Source organism: Siniperca chuatsi, linkage group LG1, assembly GCF_020085105.1.
Source record: "Siniperca chuatsi isolate FFG_IHB_CAS linkage group LG1, ASM2008510v1, whole genome shotgun sequence".
In the NCBI taxonomy this organism is placed as follows: domain Eukaryota; kingdom Metazoa; phylum Chordata; class Actinopteri; order Centrarchiformes; family Sinipercidae; genus Siniperca; species Siniperca chuatsi.
Window position 1 is genome coordinate 24,334,752 of NC_058042.1, and position 16,699 is coordinate 24,351,450.

General features: G+C 38.9%; 2 protein-coding genes across 9 annotated transcripts in view; both read left to right on the plus strand.

The window, feature by feature from the left end:
- The window catches only part of trpm7 (transient receptor potential cation channel, subfamily M, member 7), a 46,665-nt gene extending 36,553 nt beyond the window's left edge, over positions 1–10,112 (plus strand). For 5 of the 8 annotated variants that reach the window (XM_044201803.1, XM_044201520.1, XM_044201611.1 and 2 more), the window contains exons 27-41: positions 149–237; positions 778–874; positions 1,029–1,105; positions 1,231–1,268; positions 1,555–1,583; positions 2,226–2,279; positions 3,070–3,111; positions 3,236–3,280; positions 3,606–3,671; positions 6,369–6,652; positions 7,024–7,106; positions 7,504–7,709; positions 8,014–8,065; positions 8,203–8,309; positions 9,104–10,112. In XM_044201803.1, the coding sequence (XP_044057738.1) occupies positions 149–237; positions 778–874; positions 1,029–1,105; positions 1,231–1,268; positions 1,555–1,583; positions 2,226–2,279; positions 3,070–3,111; positions 3,236–3,280; positions 3,606–3,671; positions 6,369–6,652; positions 7,024–7,106; positions 7,504–7,709; positions 8,014–8,065; positions 8,203–8,309; positions 9,104–9,216 (1,382 nt within the window). In that variant the 3' untranslated portion in view covers positions 9,217–10,112. The remainder of the gene's footprint in view (positions 1–148; positions 238–777; positions 875–1,028; positions 1,106–1,230; positions 1,269–1,554; positions 1,584–2,225; positions 2,280–3,069; positions 3,112–3,235; positions 3,281–3,605; positions 3,672–6,368; positions 6,653–7,023; positions 7,107–7,503; positions 7,710–8,013; positions 8,066–8,202; positions 8,310–9,103) is intronic. The other 3 variants (XM_044201709.1, XM_044202084.1, XM_044202261.1) reach the window with 1 other exon arrangement.
- A 1,340-nt stretch (positions 10,113–11,452) lies between these two features.
- On the plus strand, positions 11,453–16,152 carry LOC122879243 (migration and invasion enhancer 1-like). Its single transcript, XM_044203152.1, has 4 exons — positions 11,453–11,612; positions 11,896–11,990; positions 13,474–13,550; positions 14,704–16,152. Exons 2-4 carry the CDS (start codon positions 11,930–11,932, stop codon positions 14,794–14,796), a joined length of 231 nt encoding a protein of 76 aa, XP_044059087.1. The 5' UTR covers positions 11,453–11,612; positions 11,896–11,929; the 3' UTR covers positions 14,797–16,152.
- The last annotated feature ends 547 nt before the right edge of the window (positions 16,153–16,699 follow it).

Consider the following 16,699-nt stretch of genomic DNA (forward strand, 5'->3'; position numbering starts at 1 on the left):
TAGTTCTAGCAAATCATTCTTTATGATTGTTGTGGTGGGATATTGTTACATCAGGCAAATAACTAGGAAAAAAGTATTTTATTTTGATAATGTGACATGGCAGTTGAAATTGCCCTAATGTGGGTTGACAATATTTTTTTGGTTTCAGGGCATAAAGACAGTTTGGACCTCCAGCACTCTACACCCAAAGAGACCTCAAGTAGACAGCAAAGCCCGGCCACAAAGAGCAGATCGCAGGTGTGTGTGTGTGTGTGTGTGTGTGTGTGTGTGTGTCAATCATATTGACATCAAAATCTTTTTTTAGGTGTGTTTGTTCAACGTGTGTTGCTGTCATATTTTCCTTTTATGTGAACACTTTGTAGCTTATTGATGATCAGTCAAACGCTTGTTTTCAAGGTCCGTCAAGTAGATTTTCTGTTCAAGTAAAAACTCATTGGTAGGAGACCGTGATGTCAGCCCCTTTCAGTGTTCAGCATTATTTGCCAGTTAGTCAAAATGTGTCACATCTAAATGAACCACAGGGTTTCCTCCAGGAAATTAATTAGCAGAAGTTTTAATACAAGACTGCAAACCAACTTCAACTTGATGCAGACTCTATTTGCTACGTGTGTCCAATTGGTGATTATCAAACTAACTTCAGCCTGGTGTCTGACCTGCTGTGACACAGGGAGTTTGTTAAACTTGAAATTCACTATTAATCAGTGTTTCAGAACAACGCTTACCTTCTCACGTTTTTTTTGTGTCTCTCTTTGTCTCTGTCTGTTTTTGTGGCCACAGGCTCAGCCTGAAGGTCACGGTCACATCAGAGCAGTCAACTCTTACGCTGGCTTCACAGAGTTTGACAGAAAGCCGGCTTTTCTCCATCCGGACTCCAGTAAGCTCACACAAATAATACTAAAGATAGAAGAAGATATTCAATTCGCTGCAAGCCAAAAACCAGCAGCTGCATCTGTTGACAGTGTATTCTTACATTTTCAGTGTCCCAGGTAACACATTACGGTTGGTGATTGTTCATTATTTTTCTGTAGCTCTGATGAAGAAGGACAGGAGCAGAGTGTCAGCTGAAGACATCCTCATCCACGAGGACCCCAGGGCTGCAGTACTGGTAAGAAGTGTGTGTTTGTGTGTACTTTTACAAAGTAAATAAAACCAACACAATTCTGTTTGTCTTGTTAACTTTATTAACGCTGGGTTCTGTCATTGTTTAACGACTTCTTGTTTCTCCACCAGGAAAGAGTTCAGGTCAAATCAGCCCAAGCCAGCAGCCTGTAAGTGACTTGCCAACAACATGTATACACTCACACACACCCACACTACCTCTTAACTTTATAGGGACTCATAAAGATACAAGAGAAAGTCAGACCAGTTTGTCTGATTTAAGTTGTTTGTTTTACACTTATTTAAAGCCAGCACACACTGATTCACACCACTACATGTAAATGCATTATTATCCTGTGTAGATTCATGAACTAGACTGACAAACAAATCTACAAACAAAGTATTCCATTGCATCTGTTTTGTTAAACTAATGTCTTTCTGTTGTGTCTCCGTCAGACGAGCCCCAGGGGAAGATACACTAAATGGTAAGATATGTACTTTCACTGCGGTTCCACCATCTGCATGATTTAGTCAGGTCAGGCTCGTTCTGTCTGGATCAGCTGATCTAGCAGCATTTACACGGACGCTGTTATCAAAGTGACATTTGACCTTTTCCCTTCCTTTGCATCCAATGTGTGCTTGGTGTGTGATACAATCCATGCTGTAACAACAGGCATCACCAAGAACAAGAAAATTAATTTTTTCTCCCATAAATACAGTTTGTCCATTAGTTGTGTAATGTTTTGATTGTGATTTGTCTTTAGCAATATCACTGTGGTACAGAAGACAATCTCAGAAAATCAGAAAGGAGAACGTGTCATAGCACTTTCACAATATTATAGACTTTTAGGAGGTTTATTCCAGACAAGGAAAGGTTGATAGAAGCTGATGCAATATCTGGAGCAGTCAGAGAATATCAAAACTATATCAAAAATATTTAAAATTTTCAGATTTGAAAGGCCAACTTTTTTGCAAGTCATTTTGAAAATCTTTGTTTATGGAATGTCACAAAAAAGGGATTTCACATTACATCAGTAGTGTGAACTGTGCTGTACAACACTTTATGTATGTTTACTCATGTTTCTGGATGAAAGCGTTACTTTGCTTTTCTTCTTCTGTGGTTACAGCCGCAGTTTCTCTCTACACGCCACGACACACCCACCTCGGAACCAGAAAGGACTGTGAGTAACCCACGCTGACTGACCAAACAGTACAACCGACTCGTACCATGACTGTCTCAACTCAATTACAGTTGAAACGATTAGTCCGTTAATCGATTAGTGGATCAAGAGAAAATTAACCGGCAACTAGATTGATAATCGATTAATGGTTTCAGTCATGTTTCAAGCAAAAATGCCAATCATTTGCTAGTTCCAACTTCTCCCATGTGAGGATTTGGTGCTTTTATCTGTTTTATATTATTGTAAATTGAATATCTTTGGATTTGGATTGCTGGCTGGACAAAACAAGACATTTGAATACGTCATCTTAGGCTCTGAGAAATTGCGATGGATAGTTTTTCACTATTTCTTAGGCAATTAATAAAGTAATAAAGAAAATAATCAGCAGATGAATCAATAGCAAAAATAGTCACTAGTTGCAGCCTCACTCCCGATATTTTGCTCTGTGTCTTGACAGACCAATAAACTGATGATAATAAGAGACGGGCCTGGTTAAAATGATACATGCAGAGATAACAGTGGTCTATTTTACTTGAGTGCCAGGTAGATGTTGGTTTTATTATTTATGAGAAAAAAGGAATATCAAAGAAATATATATGAAGATCAAATTAATATACTGCATGTATCTTCTGACTTTGAATTACAGAGGGAATAACCAATACTTTATCCAGCTTATACAGATCCATAAGCAGAATGTTGCGCTATGTTTACCTAGCAACAGAAATAACTTACAGGAAGTAAAACTGTTACATTAAGCTTGAGCTGTGTCTGTGCTTCTGTTGTTGTGTAGTAGTACAGAGACATCTACTGGTGGATGCTGGAACAGCTCAGGGTATTTTTGTTGAATTAATGTGCCCATATGATCGTCTATCACTGGCATGTTCATTGAATAACTTCAGCTAATTCCTTTAAAAGATTTGCAAAAATATTAACAGTTCTCTTCTTTTTCTCCGTAGCTATTGGCTCACCTTTCAAGCCCATGGAAAGCTACCAGTACTCAGGTGAGACATGGAAAATAAGTTGATTTTTCGTGTATTATTTTAGTTTCCAGCATCAATGGCTGTAGATTTCTTTCTTTTTTTTGCTGTATTGAAGTATGGCATTTAATTTAGAGTGAAAATTGATGTTACACTGAGGCAAAGAGCAATGTATAATCCTACAAAGTAGTTTTACCTCTGTTCACTCTTCTTCTGCAGTTGTCTTAACCTGTTTTTCAGAATCAGAAATACTGTATTGATCCCCGAGGGGAAACTCTTGTGTGTGTGTGTGTGTGTGTGTGTGTGTGTGTGTGTGTGTGTGTGTGTGTGCGTACTTTTCCTCCTGTAGCTGTGGAGCGCAACAACTTGATGAGGCTGTCCCAGAGTATCCCCTTCACCCCTGTACCCCCTAGAGGTAAGTCAGGCTTACTGTGCATTCCCAGACATGTCGGGTCAGGTGAAAACACCGCAGACGGTTCTGAGAAACAACAGCAGGCAGTTGGAGAATGAGGAAGTATGGAGCCAGATAAATGTGGTTTCTACATTGTTTTTGCCCTCTCACATCTGCGGCTGTTTGCTTCAAACTCATGCTCAAGCTATTGATGAGCAAAGTATGTAGGTGCTGTCTTTTGTGTGTGTGTGTGTGTGTGTGTGTGTGTGTGTGTGTGTGTGTTTTTTGGTTATTTATTTCTGCTTCACAATTCACTACCTCTCCTTCATGAAGAGGAACTCCTGATTTTAATGATTTGTATGTTACAGGTTTGAGTGGCAGTCATGTTGTTGTCACAGTTTTATGGTTGTTACTGTGAATGTCTTAAAGTGTAAGTGCTTGTGAGTCATGTGACCCATGCTGTGTCTAGGCATTTCATCATGGTGGTGTTATAGTTAGTATATTTGCAACAAACACATCATACAGTTACAGTATGTCTTAGAAATGGGCAGCAACATGGCACCAGCTTTTAGTATGAGTAATATCTCAAATGCCATTAAGCATTATTTGAACTATTATCATTTAATCTAAAGAGTAAAGAGACAATGATCTATACTGCCTTACAAAGGCAGAGAGCTGTAACTACAGAAACAGTGAAGTTGAGAAAAAAGGGTTTGAAGGCTCTTGGCCAAACTGTGTAACAGATATCTACGTTTTTAGGCTGATTATTAATCTTTGTCACAGACCTTACCGTTACATAAAACCTAATAACATTTATATAACATTAAGACACTGCATATTTGGATCATTTAAAGGGCACAGGGATAACATAGTATCTACAAACAAAATATTACATACTTTGAATTTCTTGTATGTTTAAACCAATGAGCTAGGCTCTTGACCAGCTAGTAGTAGTGCGCGGTTTGCAGTTATATCCGCTGATTGAGCGTGCCGGGTCATAAAATTAACATTCTAAGTAATAGTGGATGGGTTATGGGTGGATGAAATAGGGTGAAGAGACGCTGTACACATTTATGCAAGAGGCACAGCAGCGTAATTTCATCGATTTTATTTAAATGTGATTATTTAATTAATGTTCTGTCTACACACATACAGTCCAGGTTCATACAGTGAAATTGTTTGGAGTAAAGCAGCCGTCCTCCTGATAAATCCTGAGCTCCATCAGAGCTTTTTCAGAAGCTAAAAGTTGAATTCTGTTTCCTCTGGAGAGTTTCCTCTGTTTGTCAAGAATATAACTACAGTTTAAACATTTAAACATTACTGACAGCAACCTCTCTAATCATTAAAGTAAATCGTTAAAGAAAACACTCACACATCAATAGAACACACAATAAAGAAATCACCTGGAAAGCTTGCGCTACCGGTAGAGGTGGAGTGAAATGTCCATGCGGGTGTGGGTCTCTAAATCGGAATAAAATAATTTGTTCGGGTGGGTGGCGGGTGGATGATTTGATATGCATACATGTGGATTTGGCTAACATCAGAGCCGATAGCGCATCACTACCAGCTAGCCTTAACTATCCAGAGTGCAGTCACTGCGGTTTGGTTTTTACCTCTGAAAAAAACAGCATGTAACATTTTCAAGAACTAGAATACAAACACATTTTTATGGCATAAAAATGTTCTAGAGTAAAACTGATGCAAATAAGATTCTGGTCTTAACTCAGATCTGACTAAATATGCAGTTATTGCGTTTTAACTTTGTAGGGCAGTACAGACAATATACAAAAACACAAGAAATGACTGACCAAGTAAATACTGCGACAACCTACTCATTGAAGAGGCATTTGCCATCAGCAGATATAAACCTTCCTTCAACAATGATCTGTCGCAATCAGCTATCACAGCTGGTATTTATTAGCTGTTGTTTTGACACCTCTCCTGTACCTGCTCCTAATGATGGTTTACAAGTAAAACTGAAAGCTTGAAACAGGAACAGTGCTTAACTGTGACGCACTCAGAGAAAACTGTCTCTGTGCCAATTTTACACTGCACAGGTTGGAAAAATTTGCTTATTCCCTGCGTAACTGTCCTCGTAACTGTATTGTCCCCAATTCAAATCCGGCCGAGAGGCATTTTTTGTACGTCATCTCCTTCACACTCTCTGCCCTCACATTTCCTGTCTGATTCTCTGCTGTACTCTCAAATAATGGCAAAAATGCCAAAAAAATAATCAAAGGAAAAGTGACCAAAGGAAGTCAAATACGTAGCATGGCAAATAGACCCATGATAAAGAGTTAATGGATCAAATCAACAATAAAACACAAGAAAATATTACAACACCAGTGAGTATTAGAGCTACTGTATATTTGAAGGATTTGAATGGTGGCCATATAGTGTTCATGCTACTGTGTGTCTGCTGGATAAGCGTAAGTAGGCAAATGTTTGCCAAGATGTCAACCAGAGGCCCTTGATAAACAGATAGTATATCAATGTTCTGTAGCTGTGAGTTTGTTTTGCCTCCCGGTGGATGTAATCTGTAAAGCAGTAGGATTTTAAGTGTGTTTCTGTTCTGAGACACAAACGGGTGAGAGGGAGACCGAGGCCACCAAACAGGGATATGACATAAAGCCAGCAATTTTACATTTGATTCAAGAAACTTCAAACCAGCGCTGTGTTTTTCAGTGTGTGTAACTCTCACCTGCTGCTGTGTTCCTTCAGGGGAGCCGGTGACCGTGTACCGTCTGGAGGAGAGCTCCCCCAACACTATCAACAACAGCATGTCTTCCTGGGCCCAGCGGGGCCTCTGTGCCAAAATAGAGTTTCTCAGCAAGGAGGAGATGGGCGGAGGACTCAGACGGGCCCTCAAGGTGCTCTGCACTTGGTCAGAGTACGACATCCTGAAACCAGGACATCTGTATATAGTCAAATCCTTCCTTCCTGAGGTGGTCCAAACCTGGCAGAGCATCTACAAGGAGGACACTGTGCTGCACCTTTGTCTCAGGGTAGGGAGCACAGGCGCACTCCACTGTACACCCCACTAGCTGTAAGATCTTACGCATATTCCTTGCACTGTTGGGCTGGGCTTCACAGAACCTGTCTGAGATATAAAACTTACAAGCTTGTCCTGGCAGTGCTCAGTAGATTTAGTTAGATATTGTTACCAGGATGTGTTGCTGTTGCTGCTTAAGCATCTCTATTTGTGACCTTTTATTCTAGTATAATTTCAGTGTTGTTTCTTGTTAACAACCCTCACACCTACACTAACCTAATGTCCGTTGCATTATCAAAGTAGGAACAACACTAATGTGAGACCTTATCAACAGAGATGAGGTATGAAATCTATTTTAAGTGGTGTTTCCATGTGTCACTCCAGGAAATTCAACAACAACGAGCTGCTCAGAAGCTGACATTTGCCTTCAACCAAATCAGGCCGAAGACCATTCCTTATTCACCGAGGTAAGCACATAGCCGGAGGGCTGGCAGAACACAGACACAGAAATCCCATTCACACACATATCTTAAAACGGCTTTATTTTCATATGCTGATATGTTTTATTTTTTTTTTATAGATGCTAAGTTACGAATTTTGCTTAGCTCATTGTGGTTTGGCAAGGCCAGATTGGCATTTGCTTAGTAATTTCAAGTAGTTTACATATAAACATGAACCCTTCCTTCACCCATCGGTTCTCATTGCGTTGCTACTGTTCTTTGTGCTAAGCTAACTGACAGCTGGCTGCAGCCTTTATATAAAATAAATCTTCCAGTAATAAAGGAGACTTCGGGGGGGATTTTATTTTCTAAAGTGTTGTTTCCTGTGGGCCAGTACCCTGAAACCTGAGTACTCTGTGTTCAGGTTTCTGGAGGTGTTTCTGCTCTACTGTCACTCTGCCGGACAGTGGTTTGCTATAGAAGAGTGCATCACTGGGGAGTTCAGGAAGTTCAACAACAACAACGGAGACGAGATCGTCCCCACCAACCTCCTGGAGGAAACAATGCTGGCCTTCAGCCACTGGACCTACGAGTACACCCGCGGAGAGCTGCTGGTGCTCGACCTGCAAGGTAAAAGCCCTCAGCGCACTTACGTGTCATCACACTCCACACCTTAAACTCCAGTCAAGTTCATTTGTAGGAGATTGTTTGTTTGTTTTTAAATGTAGGTTCACATGGTGATGTAGTTCATCTGTTTCCTGCATGTGTCAATGTGACAAATGTGTTTAAATGAACAGCCTTTCTCCATTAACTATTTAGAGTGATATTGATGTTGTTTTATAGTTAATGTCATGATAATGAAGGTTGTGTGTGTGTGTGTGTGTGTGTGTGTGTGTGTGTGTGTGTGTGTGTGTGTGTGTGTGTGTTTCTGTAGGTGTTGGGGAGATTCTGACAGATCCATCAGTTATTAAGAGTGGTGAGAAGGGGTAAGTGAGCTTGCTCAATTTCTCACACAAGTCATCAATGAAAATAATCGTTAGTAGAAGCCTTACAATATTGAATGAAATTTCAACCACTTTTTTTTGTGATTTTGCACTAAACAATCACTGTGTGACTCTTGCAGATCTTATGATATGATATTTGGACCTGCCAACCTGGGGGATGATGCCATTAGGAACTTCCGAGCAAAACACCACTGCAACTCCTGCTGTCGGAAACTCAAACTTCCTGGTGAGTGATATTGTACAGCTGCTGTTCAGTTACCTTATTCTTGAGCTAAATTACATTACAGATGTGTTCAAAATCTTCAAGCTTCAAGGCAGCATTTGGGTAATTTTAAGATCCAGACGTGGTTTAAGCCATATAAAAATACTCAATGTCTGATATGGTTTTTCCACAAAAAAAACTTCAATTAACTAGTTAGAAATTCTCCTTTTCCCTCATTACAAAATCGGGGCTGGGTCCTTGCCGCAACAGCTCGGGTTCGGGTCCAGCCCATGGCCCTTTGTCATCCCCTCTCTTTCTCTCCCACATTTCCTGTCTCTCTTCAGCTATTCCTATCAGGTAGAGGCAAAAAGCCCCAAAAAAAATCTTCAGCGGTTTAATTACTGGACACAAGATGTCTCCTACTTAACTGTAAAGTCAGTTTTTACTATATGTGCACTGGAGGTTTAACATTACACATCACACTTGTGTTATTTGCATACTGGACTGTGTCACAAAATCCTGCTCGTACACGTCTTAAGGTGACCACACAGAAACTTTCCCTCGTCAGCAGATGAATGTGAAAACAGCCTTCTAGTGTCAAACTCTGCTCATACATCATTCTGAAGGTCAAACATCGAAGTAACGATAAGCAAAACACATTTTTTAATGGAGGGGGACTTTAATTCAGTGTATTTCTACAGTGATAGAAATCTCACGGTTTACAGTAAATGAGAGAAGTTACAAACCCAAATCTAAGATAATAAAAATTCTAATCTGTTACGCCATGTTGACTTTTTTCCTTTTGTCTTGTTCATCAGATCTAAAGCGGAATGACTACACACCAGATAAGGTGACGTTCCCACAAGAGGACCCTCCCAACCCAGGTGGGGGCGTCAAAGAGTCCCGCCAATCAGTGAGGCTGATGCTGTGATCTGTTCAGCGAGAGAGACAGAGAGCGTGAACGATCATGAGGGAACACCGTTCTGATTGATTTTAGTCAAAGCCAAGGAGTGGAGAGGCGCACCCAATCAACTGGAAGAATCACACTTGTGTTTCCATGGAATCCAGTGCATGCAGACTGTGTTATGTTTTTGTTGGTCACACCAAAATGCTGTCGAACACAATTTCAACCATGTTAACCTTTTTGTTTTTTAGTACATAAATGAGGAAAAAACTTTTTAAAATATATTTTGTACAAGTTTATGGGGGTGGAAAAAATAAATAATAAAAAATATATATATATACGAACTGGATATATCGACAGGTACAATATCATCGCAGAGGGTGTATTATTTATTATGAAGTTTGAGAAGTTGCCTTGTTTTAACAAAAAGACAAAAAAAAATAACAAATCTAAGTGCATTGTACATCTGTTACAGCAGCTTCACAGAAGACAGCCTGCTGAGATTCAGTCACTGCAACACTGCAGTTTGCCACCGGATCGTTTTTATAAATGTATAAAGCCTTGTTATCACAACTTTTTGTCTCTTAGCTAATGAAAAGATATGAATTTGAAGATCTTGTAAAATATGGGCATATTGCAATGCAACTTTTACAGAACAATGTATGTAATTTCATTGTATTGAGTGTGTCCACCAAAATATTGCTGATAGTTTTTATTGTTACAAAGGTACTATTGCTATATCTTTGTCATCAACTATTGTATGAGCAAATTACAATCTAGTGTATCTCATAGATACTGTTATCTGGCATGAGCTGAACAGATTAAAATATTTTATTCAGGGGAACTGACAAACATAAGGGTATTACTGTATACATTTTGTACTGGATATCATTTTAAACAAAATAAAATGTTAAAAAGCTTTAGCAACATCGCTCAAGACTGCCTGTTTCAATGTGTGGCCTCGCTTCAGTTTCAAATCAAATGGATATTTCTCCCTGCAGCTTTTAACAAGTGGGCTGTGAAGAAGAAGAAACAACAGTCACTTATATCTGGAAGATTTTATTCCAAAGTTCACTATGGTAAAAAATGTATTGATTAGTTGGTCGACTTTTTAACCTGCAAGAATGTCATCAATCAATTCAATCATTGTTTCACTTATTCTCAAGCAAAAATGCCAAACTTCATGGCTGCGATGCTTTTCTTCGTCACTTATGATAGTAAACCAGACATATTTTGGATTTGGACTGTGGGTCGGATATAATAATCAATCACCTTAGTCTTGGGGAAATTATAATCGGCATTTGTCACTATTTTCTGAGAATTTATATACAAACGATTATTAGATTAATCAAGAAAACAATCATTATTTGCTGCCCCTTGTAAAAATGTTGCTGCCTTAAAATATCTCCACATTGAGGTCTGTCTATAACAACCCATTTTTTCATGCATGCAAACTTTTTCACAAGCTGTGAAAAGCCTATCACTGTTCAAAATGTTGCCATCACATTGAGCCTGTCATCAGCAGAGCAGCGTCGTCCCGCAGATTAAAGGGCTGGTAGATTCTTGGATGTCTGCCTGCAGAAGGAGACAGTGGGTCTGGTGTTTGGACAGAGGCCTCGGATTCTTCAGTTGGACAGCAGCTGCTGGTATTTGAATCCACACACAATAACCTCTGTTCAGCTGCCTCTGGTCAAAGTGACACCTGTGCACCTGTGTGATAGTTGAGCTAAGGACACTGTGCTGGTTATCTCTTGGCTCTAAAAGGAGAAAGGGGTCTGACTGCAAGGTCAGCAGGAGGGATGTAGTGGTGGATATATTAACTTTTTGGGAGGGAGAATAAGAGTTTACCCTGAGCTTTTTGCTCTGCAATCTATTTTGTACAGTTTTTGTGAATTTGGCTTGAATTTTGCTGCCACTTTTCCCTCTTAACCTTAAAAGACAAGTTCATCCCCGTCCATATGTACATTGCAAGAGTTTTTAGTTGCTGTAATAATTGTCCATAAAGAGATCCCTCACTAAAGCAATGTTAATGTGAGTGATGGAGGACAAAATCCACAGGCTTCATCCTGTGTAAAAAATATTCCAAATATTCTAATGTTCGGCTGAAGCCAACATGAGGCTTCAGCAGCCTGAGATGGTCAAACCAAGTTGGTCTCCTCTAAAGTCGGTTATTTTAATGTGAAATTCATTCATTACAGCTGTAATTATACTGAAACAAAAGTGTTGGTCAGGTAGTCAGTTCAAATGTATTTGTGATGCCTAAACTGGACCGACTGGCTACCCTCCCCCTGGGTGTGGTTTACTTTATAAGTACACTAATCATGACTCTGTATCTTATTCAGCTCATCTTCGGACTGAACGGTTACAGCTCTGCATCTACTAACACAAGTCACAACCATGGCTGCGGTCACCATTGAATACTGGTAAGTTTTTAATTTTCTGCTGATTAGTGGAGGACAGACTGCAATAACTTCATGGGGGGGGGGATTAAGGAAGTAGAAATAAACTTCTGTAAACTTGAATTCATCATATTCATGTTGGCTAGAAATGCAGAAATAGCCTGACAGAATTTTTCTCTGCATAGAAACTGTCACACCCAGAAAGGATTTCTGCACACTTCAAAATAAGAAGTTGAATCAGAAGTTGAAGCCAAGCCAATAAGTAGGTTTATTAATGTGTCTATTCGTCGTGTTTTTTGTGTTACAGTAAAGGATGAAGTTACGCGTACCGCTACCAGGAAATGGCCGGTGTCGTCCGGCAGGTTCCCGGTGTGCAGGTGACGGGAGTCAAAGGGAGGCCAGGCAAGCTGCTTTTTCTTTCTCCACTCACACAGTCCAATATGGAGGCCCATTTCTGCCACGAAAATATAATAATATAACTAAAATGATTGGAGTGAGAAACATAAAAAATATCCCTCTCATGGCAGATTATATTTTTATTATTATTATTATTATTATTATTATTATTATTATTATTATTGTTATTAGTTCAAATAACCTTTGACTTTTTAAAGACTTTTAAGTTCCAACCCTGTTTCTTTGTTCCAGCTGTTCACTTATCTCTTGTTATAAGTCATATATTTCCAAAAGACATTTTTGAGTGTTTATATGTCAAAATCCTTCCCTTTTCGTGATCTGGGGTGACTATAGCTAACCTGTCCATTACATAAACCCACACTTGTTGGTCTAGTAGTTAGTATGTAAATAAATAATAATTGTGTGTTTGGATCAGTTGGGGGAAAAAAAACTTTGTTTATATTTTCAAAAGACGGTGGTTGAGGTCTGATTTATTCATTTCTCCCTCAACCTCCACTGCCTGATCTAAAAGCACAGATGATGGCTGTGGCTGTGAACGCCCCAAAATCCTGCTAACACCAAGAATTTATGTAGATTATCCAGAAGAAATAGGGTTTGGAAATTAGATCCCAGTGCTGTGTCAGAGTTAAAATAATGAATGAAGCAGCTACAGGTATTAACTGACTCGAAATAAAGGAATTTGTACCGTACAGTACATTCACTATCCGTAAGAATCCGCTAACCCAGTGCAGACTCTGCCTACTACATCGACAACATAATCTACTGAGCAAAATCTGCATGTCATTGTGTTGGTGTTTGTTTTGTTTTTTTTCCTCTCGCTCTCTCTCTCTCTCTCTCTCTCTCTGTCTGTCTGTCTGTGTCACTCACTTAGCCGTAGTGCATCCCTACATCACTGCGCACCTTTACTGTCTAGCTCTTATTTTGACTCACCATGAGTAATTTTATTTTTAGCATTTACTTTTCACTCTTGTTTTGTTCTTTGTTGTTTTTTCTTTCTGGCAGAAATGGTCTTCTGTAATCCAGTCACACAGTGTCAGTTTCCATGCATATCAGCCTACATTTCGACCAGATACTACACCCAGGGATGTATCTATACTAACAATCAGTAAATATTAAAAATTCAAACAGAAACGTTCAGTTTGTGGTTGTAAAACACCATGAACCTGGGTTAACATTTCAAGCACTTAGATTAAGACAATAAACATGTAATTATTACTATTGTGAAAGTATAGCCTACCTGTATTTGTCCTTAGGTTTCCTTGACGGGAGTTTATAATAAAATGTACTAACTTTGCCTTTCAGCTGTGTCATTGACATACTGTACTGTGCCCATTCTGTCAGAGAAACCTGTTTTACTGGTTTTAATCCAAACACAGATCATATGTGTAAATACACATAATGGACTACTTTATATTCAATTGACATGGATGCATTTTCATTTTCGCTATCTTGTTTTTCACCCCCACAGACAGCTTTGAGGTGTCAGTGAATGGTCAACTGATCTACTCCAAGCTTAATACAGGAACGTTTCCTGTTCCTGAACAGGTTAGTGTGTTAGTGAGATAGATATCCACTATTTTTTTTATTACATATATTATATTATTTATTTATTATAAGTGACATCTTATTTACAGTATGGCATTAAAAATAACAGATGATCTTAGTTTTAATGGACTGCTGTGTAATTTGCTTATAACAGTTAAAAACTTAGGGTTAGGGTCATAATAGCATTTGCATCTCAAGTAATAATGTGATTTTTTACATCTAGAAAACTCTTTTAGTACAAAAACATAATGCAATAAGACAATACTTTCTATGAGTGTGTTCTTCACAGCAGTGAGTCAAGTTGTGGTTTGGGCTACACACCCACACAAAAACCTTACAGATAAGAAGACAGTTCCCGTTTTGGTATCACATACAGTAGTGTGAAAAAGTGTTTGCCCCCTTCCTGATTTCTTTTTTTTTTTTTGCATGTTTGTCACACTTAAATGTTTCAGATCATTAAACAAATTTAAATATTAGTCAAAGATAACACAAGTAAACACAAAATGCAGTTTTTAAATGAAGGTTGTTATTATTAAGGGAAAACAAAATCCAAACCTACATGACCCTGTGTGAAATAGTGATTGCCCTCTAAACCTAATAACTGGTTGGGCCACCCTTTCATTCAGGCAGAAAAATAAAGAAATAATAATAGAAATACCATGATTGAGTGTCTTTGGTCACCATTCGTGTTACTGACTTCACGGGACACACGTGAATAGAGAGAATTTATCAGAATATGTTTCTATGTTTAGAGTATACATCAGAATTTAATTCTATTTTATTTTATTTCCCAAAATGTCTACAGCCATGCTAGCAGCTCTGTGAGACTGTACTTAGGCACAGCGGTTCTTTGCACTAAATGCTAACGCCAGCATGCTAACGTGCTCACAATGACAACGCTTGCATACTGATGTCAAGAGTGTTCACCATCTTAGTTTAGAGTGTTAGCATGCTAACATTTACTAATTAGCACTAATCACAAAGTACAGCTGAGGCTCATTTAGTCATAAGTATTGGACAAATAAAAAATGTGACCTGATGGTGGCGCTAGATGAAAAGTCAGAGGATCACCAAAGTGATTACGATTCATCCTGAGGAGACCATAAATGTCTGTACCAAGTTTCATGGTGAATTTTGTGTTTCATGTGACCAGGTGGCAGAGATGGTGAAGCAGATTGTCCATGGAGAAAAAGTGGAGAAAACCTCCAAATTGATGCGTCTGAAGAGCAGATGCTCTTACCATTAGAAGATGGAGGATAAAATAACAGCTGTATTCACACTGCAAGAACAGTGGTTTGTTTTCTGTGGCTCAGACTGCATTCTCTCATGCACGCGTATCTGACTGCAAAAATCAATTCAAACATTGAAATATGACATTAAAACATTTAAAACAAATTATAACTGTTGACCAAAATCAAAACGTTTAAGTCTCACCGTCGGCCATAGAAGAAGATCAGACCATATATCGTCTTCACTGTGAATACAGACAAGAAGAAGATGAGAACAACTCTGAGGAGCCAGGCACTGATCTGCACTTCTGTTTATGAATGTTCACGCTGAAAAACATGTAGTGTGTGCACGATGCAAGTCTAGAAGCTTTTCAGCCGACTGGAGTCTGAGGAACTGCTCTCATCATGTCCGTCTGGCAAGTGCTCATAAATAAAACGTCTCTGCAGCGGCATTTACTTAGGAATGGAAAATCAGAAAATGTAACTCTATATCAAGCCACATATATATTTCATATTTAGCTTTTCTCTGTTTCGATAAAGTTTCAGGTCTGTGACATGATTGGGCACAAACTTAAAGGAATAGTTTGCCATTTTTGGAAGTACTTTTATTAGCTCTTAGCTTGCCAAGAGTTAGCTAGATGAGAAGATCGATATCACTCTCATGTCTATTCATTAAAAATGAAGCTACAGCCATCAGCTGCTTAGCTTAGCTTAGCATAAAGACTGGAAACAGGGGGAAATAGTTAGTCTGGCACTGTCCTGTCAACAAAATCTGCCTGCCAGCACCTCTAACGCTCACTAATTAACACGTTATATCTTGTTTGTTTCATCCGTACAACAACCCAAGTGTAAAAATTAGCTGTTTGATGGGGAGTTATGTGTTGGACTACTTCTTGGCCGGTACCAGTAACTTCCTGGAGTCTCCGCTACTTGTCCAGGCCAAGAAATAGTCCCGCACATAACGCCCCGGTAAACTGGCGAATTGTCATTTTTACACTTCAGTTTTTTGTATACGGATGAAACAAACAAGATATTACATGCTAATTAGTTAACTTTAGATGAGCTGGTAGGCAGGTTTTGTTACCTTTGGACAGAGTCAGCTAGCTCTTTCCCCCTGTTTTTAGTCTTCATGCTAAGCTAAGCTAACTGGCTGCGGGGCTGTAGCTTCATATTTCAGGTACAGACAAAGGAGTGGTATCAATCTTCTCATCTAACTCTAAGCAAGAAAGCGAATAAATGTATTTCCCAAAATGAACTAAATAACCATGCTTTTAATCTTTGTGTAGTCAGATATAATATGCACTGCTAATTTTCAACAAATTTTAACAAATTGAGCTTTTTAATGTAGGACATTTTCAAAGCACCTTACACCATTATTAAGGTGTGCAAGGTGACCACCCCATTCAACTTTTGTCTGTATTTTTAGATTGGCACCTGAATTACTCTTAAATACTCAGACTCATTATTTTCTAACATATCTATTTTATAGTCATACCTGCCATGTATGCCCTACTTTTTCAAATATACATGAGATATAAAATATAAATGGATTTTACCTGGCATGCCTCCCAATAAGGAGATCGTGGGTTTGGGTTCGATTCCCGGACCGGACCAACATCACACAATCTCTCTGGGTGGAGTCTGCATGTCCTCCCGTGTTACCGTGGGTTCTCTCCGAAAGACATGAGGTATGTTACTATACTGACATTTTAAGGCCCGGTTTAGATAGGCTCCAGTCACCCGCGACATTAAATCATCATTACATATTTTAAACTTTTAAAACATGACTATTTTACTTTTTAAATGACTTACTGTACTGTTATTCTTTTGTTATCTAATTTGTCATCGATTCCAACAAAAAAACAATAAATGTCCTGAAATGCAATAAAATAAAAACCAATGATCTGCTCTTTTCCGATG

What these genes read in the sequence shown, in the direction of transcription:
- LOC122879243 (XM_044203152.1), top strand. Translation starts at nt 11,930, where the DNA reads ATGGCCGGTGTCGTCCGGCAGGTTCCCGGTGTGCAGGTGACGGGAGTC. An exon ending in GGGAGTCAAAGGGAGGCCAG is followed by an intron (nt 11,991 to 13,473) that starts GCAAGCTGCTTT and finishes TCACCCCCACAG; the next exon opens with ACAGCTTTGAGGTGTCAGTG. An exon ending in CGTTTCCTGTTCCTGAACAG is followed by an intron (nt 13,551 to 14,703) that starts GTTAGTGTGTTA and finishes TCATGTGACCAG; the next exon opens with GTGGCAGAGATGGTGAAGCA.